This window comes from Phaethon aethereus (genome assembly GCF_964289735.1).
Source record: "Phaethon aethereus genome assembly, chromosome: 16".
Taxonomy (NCBI): domain Eukaryota; kingdom Metazoa; phylum Chordata; class Aves; order Phaethontiformes; family Phaethontidae; genus Phaethon; species Phaethon aethereus.
In genome coordinates this window covers 13,801,468-13,813,136 of record NC_138592.1, presented here as the reverse complement: position 1 = coordinate 13,813,136, position 11,669 = coordinate 13,801,468, and the positions used below count along the sequence as shown (strand labels likewise).

Genomic DNA, 11,669 nt, shown 5'->3' with positions numbered 1-11,669 from the left:
TGTTGGATAATCCCGATTGCAAAGGAACCACAAATCACTCATGTACCAGCTGTTTACTGTGTGTGTAAGTAATGCAGCCTGCGGGAAGGAGTAAAGAGTCGGGAACATCTCTGTGCATATAACTCTGATTAGTGTCAAGAACAATTGGCAGTTTGGCTGGCAGAGCAAGTTAGTGTTGCCTTGAGCATTGCTCAGTCCTTGCAGCTCTGAAGTGTTAGATGTGTCCAGTTGACTTCGGAGGACTAGTATCTGCAGAGAAAAATTATCCTTGCTTTTCTAAGAGAGAAAACCAAAGCAGTACAGAGACACTGTTATGATTAAGGTCTAAACTGAAGAACCCAGCCTGCTTGACCTAATGGATCCAGCACTGAAATATATTTGGTACGCTAAGTTGGGTGGATGTGAAAAAGAATGTGCCTGAGGTAATGTAAAGGACGCCAGCGTAGGAATGTCCTACCAGGAAATAAGATAACTTGATTTGCGTGACACAATTTTTGAAAAAAACACATTGGCATAAAAAATTTAATTTGGCTGTTCGTGGGTTTCCCTTGATTCATAAGTGTTCAGGCAGCTGCCAGTTTATTTATGACAGTTAACTACTTCCAAGTGTTTTGGGAATTGCAGTAGGAAAGATCACTTAGTCAACAGTCTGGAAGCTGTGAATGCTAGTTGCCATCCACTTCTTGTTATTCTCTTGCTGTCGAGAAACTAAAGGGTTGCACTCAAAAGTATTGACTGGAAGGACCTTGAGGAATGGTCCTGTGCCACACAGAGCTTCATGTTGGTGTGTGTGAGGGATGGTTAAAAGGGAGGTTACGCTGTCTGGGTATAACCAACCTTGTGTAATTCAAGGCTTAAACGTGAAAAGTAGGTTTCACTGAAGGAACAGTGATGCTGTGCTTGTTTACCATTTGTGTTCCTTCCTCTTCTTTTTTTTTTTTAACTATCTGACTTGGAGGTTTATTTAATTAAGTATCGGTCACTGGCACTCATGCAAATATTCTTGCACGTGCTCAGCATGTGCAATTCTCCCTTAAAATGTAAAGACAATAGGTTGAAATGAAGGGAACTTATCTAAGAAACAGTAACATGGAGGGATGAGAACAAAAGCTTCCAAAAAATACGAAAGTTGGAAAGTTAAAAAATACTTTTTGGGTAACTTGTCTGCTGCCTGAAATCTAATATGCATGAAATTAATTTTATTTTTATTTTTTTCCCCCCTGTGTATGCCTGGGTACAAAATACTAAAGGACATAAACTTCTATAAAGAGATTTAAATAATTAATACAGGAATGTATTCATTTTTCTTGTTTGTAGGTGGTTGTTCATTTGACGAGCACTACAGTAATTGTGGTTATAGCGTGGCCTTGGGAACCAATGGATTTACCTGGGAGCAGATCAATACCTGGGAAAAACCAACAATGGATCCTGCTGTCCCAACTGGTAAGAAGCCTCAGCACTGGGGGGAGGTATTCTTCTTTGAGAAAATCAGATATTAGTCCTATATAGGTGTGTCGTGGGTCTGGGTACCCACAACAATGGTGTAGGATTCTATTCTGTGATAAGATGATTACTTTTCTATTAGAAATAATCTGACAACAGAATTCATAAGTGTGAGATGGCTTTTTACAACATTTAGCATTTGATGTCCTTGCTAAATCATTTTACACCTCTTACTCCTGTTTTATTTCTGTGTTTAACAGAGTGGAAATGTTTCACGTGTAACATTCCAAAGTTTGGCCAGCTTTTTGCATGTTGCGGGATCGGAGAGCTGTCTTAACTGGGTAGATGCATGTTTAAGAGTCCAGAAAAAGTAAAGTTCTGTAATATTGGACCTTCCAGTTACCATTTAACTCTTAACTGACTGTTTTTTCTTCTAATTCTGAGAAAGACAAGAAAATTCCTAAAGAATTAACTGTAGTAGCTGGTGTTTCATTAGGCTGGGATTTCAGGCAGTGAAATTTTCATATGCAAGAAAAACATTTCCAACAGAGGGATTTACCAGAATATCTGATTTGCTAATGTATATTGAGAACATCTGGTAATAGCATAGTCTTCCACATGATACTTGGAATAATCTCTGAAACTGTTAGCCCATAGTAATGGTAATTTCCAATAGTTCGTCTCATCGGAAATTGATTTTATGTTGTATATGGGAATAGCTTCTCTGGCCTTAATAAAAGTGTGGTGGAATGCTTTGTTTGCATTGAAAAAGCTTTTAAGAAAGCACACTAAAGTTTTCTAAAAATCATAGTTTATCTGTGATCCTTGCCACCTAAAATAGCAGCGCGAGCCTGTTAAAGCAGTGGACACAATGGCAAGCAGAACTGACCAGCCAGTTAAAACTTTGATTTCAGTCCTGAGGAAGAAGTATTTGATCAGTGCATTGAATTCTGAGCAGAACTGGAATATAATGTTGTTCAAGAAGTATTCTTATGCCTGTAATTATGGGGGTAAGAGACTAATAATTGCTAGTTGCCTGTTAAGGATACCACGTAGAGCTGATACAACAATAGCTCCCTGCTATAGCCATTGATAGACAGCCCAGTCTTCATCCCTGTCTGATAGCTGTCAATAGAAAAAAAGCACCTAAGATACCAGCCTAGCTGCAGTTTCTCCATCACCAAAGGTTGGTTATGTTGTTGGGGTGTTTTTTATTACAGCTTAGCTTGGAAATTGTTTGGTACAGGATCTATCTTTCAAAATGTGTAACACTTACTACCACCTGACTTGACTGTGATATCCCCAAATAAGTTAATTGTGAAAATTCCAGTTTTCTGGTCTTGTCTGCAAGTATGTATTTCATCATTCTGGATGTTGTTGCTTTTTTAATGATGGCAATTTTATCGTTATGGTTCTTCAGCTTCTACCCTGTTGGCTCTTATTCCACGTCTCTGGTAGAGACCTAACTAGAGAGACATGACAGACCTTTGAATTAACTGATCCTGGAGCGATCTGAGGGAGTAGCAACATACACAGTTTTGATGCTATTTAGAAAGCAAGGAATAAATGGAACAGTTTACATGGCTTGGAGTGGCTGAGTTCAATACTTTGTCAACTTCAAATGTTACGGTAAACCTATCTTCCTGGCTTCATATGAAGGTGTATTGTCATCTGAAGTACACTAGAACTGTAGAGGAACCAACAGACAAAAAACAGTCTGGAATGGCATGGTAAAAAACCAACAACAACAAACCAAAACCAAGCCTTTCAGAGTTATTTCTTCTTAAACTAAATAAATACAGATAGATGTGTATTTTCCCCCTTAATACATAGTTCCATGATATCCAGTAGTACTAATAAGTACGTAAAGGTGTTAATGCAGCTGCAAAGGTAGTAAAGGTTAGACATCAAATCACAAATACAGAAAACTTTATTGCAGAAAGATGCAAAGGTAAAGTAGCCATCAACTTGGAATGTGCTGATAAAAAAATACTCTCTAAAGGGATTTTAAGGAGCATAAGAGGAAATGGCTCAGTTCCTCATGTTACTAACTGATGTCTTGGGACTATTTGCACAGGACAATAGGTGAAACCAGTAGGTAAAAGAAATCAACCACAGCAAATGTGGACAGAAGGCTCTAGTAACAAAAACATGTTCTCAAGAGCTGTCCAAATCATGCTAACCTTGAAGTAAATTATAGTGGTCAATTAGACTGCCTGAAGCTATCAGAGATGTTAAAGCTGTTATTGAGAGTCTGTATGGCTGGATAGAATTGTAATGTGTGTTGTTTGTATTAGTTACTCGTTGAAAATTGGTTCTGTAAGAATAAAAGATGTTTACTTAAAACTCATCTAGTGGCAAAGCTAGGTGAATAACTGATGAACAGCATGTTCCACTCCTACAAGCAGAGACATCTTTAAAACCGGAGTACTAGAACATTTGGTGATTGACTTCCCATTCTGGTTAATTTCTCCACAGCAGCTGAAAGCAGCAGGGTGTAAATCCACTGAGCTGCAGGCCATAAGAGGTGGTAACAAAGAGGTGCTTGTGGAATGAGCATCTTTTGGTGGCCAGTCACAGCCAGGAAAGCTCCCTAGCACCAAGAGTGGCAACAAGAGTGCACAGGGTTCTGAGAACACAAGAAGTAACGCGAATGTTCTTTATCAGGATGATATTTTAGATACTACCTTATCTTTGTAGCTGGAAATAAATTGAAATACTATATTGTGAAAATGTTTAAAAAAAAAAAGTGAGCAGGCATTATGTTCGTTCAAGGATACTAAGTATGTGCAGTGCACTGATGGGAGACATTGGCAAAAAGCAGCACCCTGGTAGCCAACCTACATCGATGTTGCTGTCAGAGCTATTTTCTTTTGTAAAACATCTCGGCTTTCATAAATACCAACAGGTCCCTTTGAATTCAACCAAGCCACAGAATTCTGTCCTTCTGAATACTAATCATAATATCTAGCAGTTTAAAAAGTACTTTTCATCGTTAGATCTCGGAGTGCTCTTCAAAGGAGGTCAGTACTGTGAATGAGAGCCTGAGTCTGTAGTGCTGTGTAATTCTCTGCTGACACACTGCCCAGGGATAATTTTCTATTCTTTATTTTTTGAATTAAAATGTCCAAAAAAAAAAAAATCCATTAAACTGCTCCATTAGCAATGCAGAAGTTTGTAGGCAATTTGTTTTACTCCATTGCTAGCAAATAAACTGTTTTCTGTGTATTCTATGATTAATTCCTTAGGGTTGGAAACAGTGTTAATTGGGGGATTAAGAACCAGATGTTTGTTGTTCTGAATAAATGTTATAAAAACGTGAAAGAAATGAATTGTAGGTATCTGATCCCCAGACTGTGGTGGGACTCTCATTCCCCCTCCTTGCATAACAGCAGGAGTGATCATAACAAAATTTCTTTAGCAGATGGGTGTTTACTTAAGCCTGAATACCCTCAGTGATGAGTATTCTACAGCCTTTGGGCTGCTTGTTCCACTCTTTGAGTTATAAAGGTTTTCAGTTTTTCATTTTCCTTTTTATGGCTTCATCTCATTTTTTTGTTCCATCTTTGACTAGGGAGAATAATCAGTTGTTGCTGTCTTTTATAATCTCTTTTATGTAGTTGCATGCAGTTAAGTCTTTGTTTTGCAGGACTAAACATGACCCAGTCCTTTTAACCTTTCTTAATTCAGTGTCTCATTTCCTTTCCTCTACCCTATGCCTTCAATCTTTGCTTTCTTATCTTTTTTGGCTATTTGCCTAAAGCTGTGTTACCAAGCAGAGATTCGATATTCTGCATGACAGTGCTGGAGGGGCCCAAGACTTTAATTCTGTTACAGCAGTTCAAAGTACAGCAAGTAGATTTCTCCTTCTCCTCTTTACTTCCACCTTGCAGTTTTCATTCCCCTTTTTCTGTAAATATTCAGTCTTTATGTGCTGGTATTAGATGATACGAGATGGGCATGGCCCTTTAGTTTGTGTTGGATCGCAGAAGTTATTTCCTTGGTGGTAAAGTAGAGCCTGAGCTTTTCTGTGTGTTTGAGACAGATACTTCGTTAGTACAACACGGAGATGTGTTGTGTTTAAACTAGCCAGACAAAAGTGCCGGCTTTTATTTTTCATGTTACAACACTGCAGTGTTTCGAGGACCCTGGACCTGCCTGCTCTTGCAGCAGTTGCAAGAATATTAATAATGAAAGTATTTAACATTTGCATGTTCGAAGTATTTTACCATAATTTGCTAATTAACTCCAGTGGAGACTTAACCAGGGCTGACTAGACTGAAGTAATTATTTTAATTCTATTAAATACTATTCGCTTCTGAATACAAAGCCTTTGTGCTATGTGCCTTTCTATAGCAGTGCTCCTTGGTGTTAGATTTACTGGTAATCTCAAGTTTGCTTTTCTGAAGCTTCCCTGTTCCAAGTTAGCAGATAAGCAGTCAGCACGCAGAGCCTGAAGGTCTGTCCCCATTTGCCTGACTGCTCGTGTCCCTTCATGTACATAAATTGCCACTTAGTGTATGTGTGCATATATATACATAGATGTACCTATATGCATGCTCCATATCACTACTGTTTCTCGCTGAATTGCTTTTGAAGTAGACAACCTGTTTGTCTAGGGAACAGAAGCTTAGATATTATGAATTTAGGGATGAGCAAAATGTTTGGAACAAATTACAGTATTTTATAAATATAGAATTAGAGTTACAGTACTTGTATGTTAGTGCAAATTGCCTCACTTTGCTTGCTTGTTCCAGAGTCCACAAATTTTCAGCAAAGAGAAACAGGACCTGTTCTCTACCAAAGGTGTTTTTTGGGGGGAAATATATGTGTTTTTATCCTCCTAAGAGCAAAATTGCTTGCGATGTCTAACTCACAGTTTAGAAGATGCAAAGTAGTTGTGGAAAATGCTACTGACACATAGTTTTATGAATTTTGTGTGTATTTCTATAAAGCTTATCAGGTAGTAGACAACTAGTGTTGCAGCAGTGGCTCAGAAGTGCACACATAGTGTCTTTGTGCTTCCTTTGTTTACCATCGAGTTAAAGGATTCAAACTGTCTTATGGTGCTTCAGAGGAGATTTTGGCAAATTAATACCACATAGCCGCTAGCTGCAGCATTAGTGTTTATGGCAGCTGCAGCACTGACAGGTCTGGTTCCCCTTTCAGAAATGTGGTCAGCATTTACTCTATACTCTTCCCTCGTGAACTTGGGGGAGGAGAAATCTGTGCCGATTTCTCTTAATGGTGGACGTTTTGAGTTACTCGTTGGCAAGGTTAAGGCACAAATGGGTTCAGAGTGCTTCCCTGTGTGAGTCTGCATTGCATGGCTCAATGAAGTGAACACAGCTCGAGCTGTTTAGCATGTGCAACTCATCACTTCCCATGAATGCATCGCACCACCTCACTGAGAATTTGTAGCAGAATTTCCTCCTTCTCTCTTGCAGCAGAGATAAGGGATGGGGACTCTTCCCACATCTAATTGGGTGTGTTGTTTTGTTCTAGTAACTGGAGGGCTCTCTGAGCTCCTCACTGAAAGAACAGAAGGGTTATCTTTAGTGTTGCTTCGTGAACTACTCATTTAGCGGGCAAACATCATAGATATGATGCGTACGTGAATACCAGATGGCTAAATTCTACTTGGACTCCACTGAACTGAGTGAAGTTTTATGTTAGTCTAACAGACTAAACGCTTTCCTGTGTTACCTTCCTCTTTTTGTTGAGTGGCATCATGGAGTTACAGAGTGAATGAATAATTGCGAAACGGCTTTCCTTGAGGAAGGTGATGACTGTCCATCTATGCCCCCACTGAAGATGGACAGGATCCTTTAATTTTGTTTAGGACATTACTGATGTAAATTTAGTGTTAATCTCTACAAAGAACGGAAAACTTCTATGCATAGGTCACACACTTGTCTTTTTTTCTTCAGGCTAGAATGAATGCCAACAGGAGTTAGACTCAATATTTGTAAATTGGAAAGGCAATACAATAAAATTAATGTTTTCTTGTGTCTGAGTGTATTAATTCTTGCTTATAAGAAAATACACAAACTTGTTAAAGGAATAAATTAAAATTCAACTGAGTATATGATGAATCACGATCCAATTTTGTCTGAGAGGGAGAAAGAAATTTGGCTCAGCTGTCTGTATATCGTTTTTCTCCAAAAAGTATTTTTTTGCAGGGGAAATTACTAAGAATGACTCAAATATGTTTCTCCTTATTCTTTCATTTCTGTACAAGTATGTATGTTACTCTGGAGATAGGTAATGAACTCAAAGTAATTTCTCAGCTTTTAATGTCTGAGCAGAAAAGGGGTCTCTGAAAGCTTTCCCCAGTGCATTTTTATTTTGCTGTTTTACTATGCAGCTTCATGTCTGTGTTTTGGGGTTCTTTTTATAGTTGCAGTTGTAAATACTTCTCCCCCACTTCCAGGATTTCATCCCTCTTTTACACAAACCTGAGTTTTGGGGGTTGGTTGCTTAGTTTCTTGTATTTATTTTAGTGAGGGTGTGTGAGAATGTTTAGACTATCAGGGAAGTGTACTATTTTGGTCTACTTATGAATACAGCTTTGGCAGGAATGTAACCTTGCAAGCAACTAGAGGGAACTTCTGCTCTATGGCCTTTAATTGCTCTATTTTACTCTACCCATAAGGCACCCAAAAGCTGTTACTATAACTGACTCTGTAATAGCTGCTCAAAGCCCCGCATTAGGATTTAGCTGTCCCTCAGAGTATTGTCACCTATATATTTTACTATCTCATATCAGGTCTGGGTTGTCAAGAACCAAATCATCCCTGCATTAGTATACAATTTTGTTGCTTTTAGGCACAGAAAGCCAGCAATGAAGATTGTGACCAATTGCTTCATTTGCACAGAACTGATTTCAGAAAGGTAACAGCTTCAAGCAATTAGTCTTAAGAGTGATTCTTACCAAATATAAGCTTTCTGTCTTGTGTTCTAACACCAAGTAGAACCTTTTATTTTGTGGTTAGGCATACTGATTTTGGATGGAATAGAAATAACGAGGGACCATTGGACCTAAGTACGTGTGAAATTGCAGACTTGTACGTTAAGAATATCACACTTAAAAGCTAAGTAGTTAGCTCTTCCATGATGTAAGATGCAAGAGGGGTTGATTTAATTAAGAACATTTATCCCTCTAGAGGCCTTCTGCTGGAGGGGAATTACATGTGTGTTTAATATTTTTTCATTTTGTATGTCATATTGTAAACATGAGAGAGAATTTCTCCTTATGTGCCATTGAGAGAGGTCAGCAGAAGCATCCTTCCACTTAGATGTAGATGGTACTTTGGTACAGAAATCAAGCTTAGCAAGTATGTGTAATCTTCTCTGCACATATATGGTATAAAGAAATATTATCAAAGGAATCCAAAAGAATGACTTTTAGGAAGGCCTTTTAATGGCCCTGTAGGGATTGCTCTCTGTAGGGAATACATGTAGTTACTGCACCTTGATGTGTTACACAGTACATTTGAACTGTTGTCAGTCTATTTCTGATCCTTTGCTGTGAAAGCTGTCAGAAACAGAGCTGTTTGTGAATGTCGGGACCTTTCCATTATCACCATTGGTGAGACCATGACACTTGGAAAGCACTGCCATGACATCATTCAGCATCACACTAGGAGGAAGGACAAGAAAGCCATTGTTGTATGTGTTTTTCCTCCACGGTTTCAGTGCTGAAGCATATTAATTTTTCTCAGCACCTGTTGGCTCTAGCAGGAACTAATGCCTTTCAGCATCTTAGCACACAGTCTGCTTTTTTTGTAACCTACTATGTTGAGCTCTATTAGGACATGCTGTCCAGGTGCCAAGTGTGTTAAAACTGGTTTTTTGTTTGGGAGACAAGTTAGAGAATTGTATAGCCACACCAATGGAAAAATATTTCTCAATAAAAACTCTAAAAGCTTCAGGGATAGAAGGAGGAGAGGTTTCTTCCAAGTAGATGAAATAGAGTTTAAATTCAGTTGAAATAAATATGGTTCTATTGAAATAAGGCTGGCATACAAAACAAGCTTTGGCTAAGATTTTTTGCTTTAAATACTTATTTCAGTGGAAATTCATTCTCTAGTAAGGGTCAGATAGGTAACTTAATACCTCTTCACTCATACTACAAAATTCAGAGCAAGAAGAGAAGCATGCTTAAGGAAGAGCAGGAGTAATCAAGGTGCATGGGTGGAAAGTGGAATGGGGAAGGTCTTTCTGGTGAAGATGGGATAGTAACAATGATAAATGTGAAGCTAGTGGATATTAAGGAACAGAGGAAAAGCAGTGACTAAAGTAGGAACAAATGTTTCAGAAGCAATAGGTAGATTCCACTGTGTTGAAGGAATTGACAGGATTAGGGAATATTGCAGGGCTAGTGAGAATTTAAGTCATTTGTCACAGGACCTCCTCTCCATTGGGTATTTTTTCTTTACCCTGGAAGGTTGGTTAGCAAGCTAGAGATGGAAAAACGAACAGGAAAAGTTCCAAGAGAAGAGTGACCTGAGGAATCTGCGTGGGGCAGATGTCTAAAGACAGGACAGATTTGAAAAGAGGAAGGAGAAGGTTATGAATGAACAGACAAATGCTGACAGAATAAGGATTTATGAAAGGAAATGCTGAGGAAATTGTAGGCAAAATTATGCCTTGGAACTGATCAAAGAAAGCAACTGAGGCATTAAATAGGCATTGAAAGTAGAGGCTGGGCAGAATACAGCAAAGGCAAAAAGTGTAGTTAAGGCTGTTGCTCAGTCCTTCCTGTGTTTTAATAGCAGAGCCTTGCCAAGTCTGTATGAATTTTCATCTTTTTGCAGTTGCTTAACATAGTGGAATTCTCCTGAAGTACCTTAAATTCAGTGGGAATGATATAAACTCTTACAGAGACTATACACTGCAGTGGATTGTCTGACTAATGCACTACTTTTTTTCCTATTTGTCTTATTTTTCCCAGTGAACTCCTGTCTTTCTCCTTTCTTTTTTTTTTTTACTTCTATCACAAAGCCATCATACCACTTAACAGACTCTCAGCATCCGAGTACAAAACACTGTACATTATCTAAGATTCCAGTGTTATGAATTATTTAACTAATGCTGTTTCTTTTACCATAGGCCCGATATAGTGTATAGTGAAATGACTGGAACTCTTTCCACCAGCTTCAAACAGGATGGGGATTCATAGTGAGAAGTGTACATGGTCTAGATTTTCAAATACTTCACTATTTAGTTAGAAGGATACAGATTGTTTGGACGGAGTGCTAATAACAACCTCTGTTCACTGGTTCCACTTAGAACTATTGAGAATTTGAACGGAAAAAAGAGTTCATTTTTTTAATGCTTAGGAAATACTAGCATTTGCTATTCCCAGTACTAGATATTTAGTGCATGTAATTTGGCACATGAAAAATACTGGCTTTAAGTAAGTCTATTTTCTGAAAGTCATTTATACGTCTACAAAAGGAAGTTGATAGCAACAATATTCAGATATTCTCACAAGGAAAAATAATGTATGCATCTCCTGCATAGGCAATCCAACCTCCTCCATATCATTCACCTCTTCCAGAAGGCAGTGGAAACTGTTGTGGTTGTATTCCTTTGAGATGAAAGTTGTAATATTACAAATTATCACTTGTTTCAGTATTGACTAGAAAAATAAATGCAATTATGTTTACGAATGTTGAAAATTAGGCAAAATAAAGCAATTGTATGTGTTTAAGGATCTTTTCAAATGAAAAGCTGTATTCACTGAATTCTCATTGGCTCTTTTTCTCGCTGTTATGTTTCTCGATTGAATGAACAGCTGCAGTAAAATGGCACCAGCCAAGTCATGGGGAATTCACAGGAAATTGAGACATTTCAGACTCTAACACAAGCCCTTTTGGGCTCTCATTTACCTTGTGAAATGGTTGGCTTTTTATTAACATAATGTCTATAAATACAAAGAGGCGTCAAGTCCTTATTTGCAGTACTCACACTGGGTGCTTTGGGGTTGTACAAACAGAACAAGGATGCTTCACTGTCACTATAGAGAGGGTTTATATTTCTAATTGTGGAAACAGTTTTTTCTTCTGGTCTTCTACTTTGAATTTACTTATAGTGCAAGCATGAGGGTAATATGAAAGAAATGTCAGTGTTGATCTGAAGGATGTTCTAAGAAAAGCAGAATAGGAAACCTAAACACAGCTCAGGTGCCTAAAGAGCCTCCTTGGTTCATCTAATTCTTC

General features: G+C 38.2%; 1 protein-coding gene across 3 annotated transcripts in view; it reads left to right on the top strand.

The window, feature by feature from the left end:
- Positions 1-751: 751 nt before the first annotated feature.
- Positions 752-11,669, top strand: part of PTPRT (protein tyrosine phosphatase receptor type T) — a gene marked incomplete at its 3' end in the record, with an annotated part of 341,057 nt that continues 330,139 nt past the window's right edge. For all 3 annotated transcript variants that reach the window (XM_082007343.1, XM_082007341.1, XM_082007342.1), the window contains exon 1: positions 752-1,443. In XM_082007343.1, coding sequence (XP_081863469.1) covers positions 1,293-1,443 — 151 coding nt within the window. In that variant the 5' untranslated portion in view covers positions 752-1,292. The remainder of the gene's footprint in view (positions 1,444-11,669) is intronic.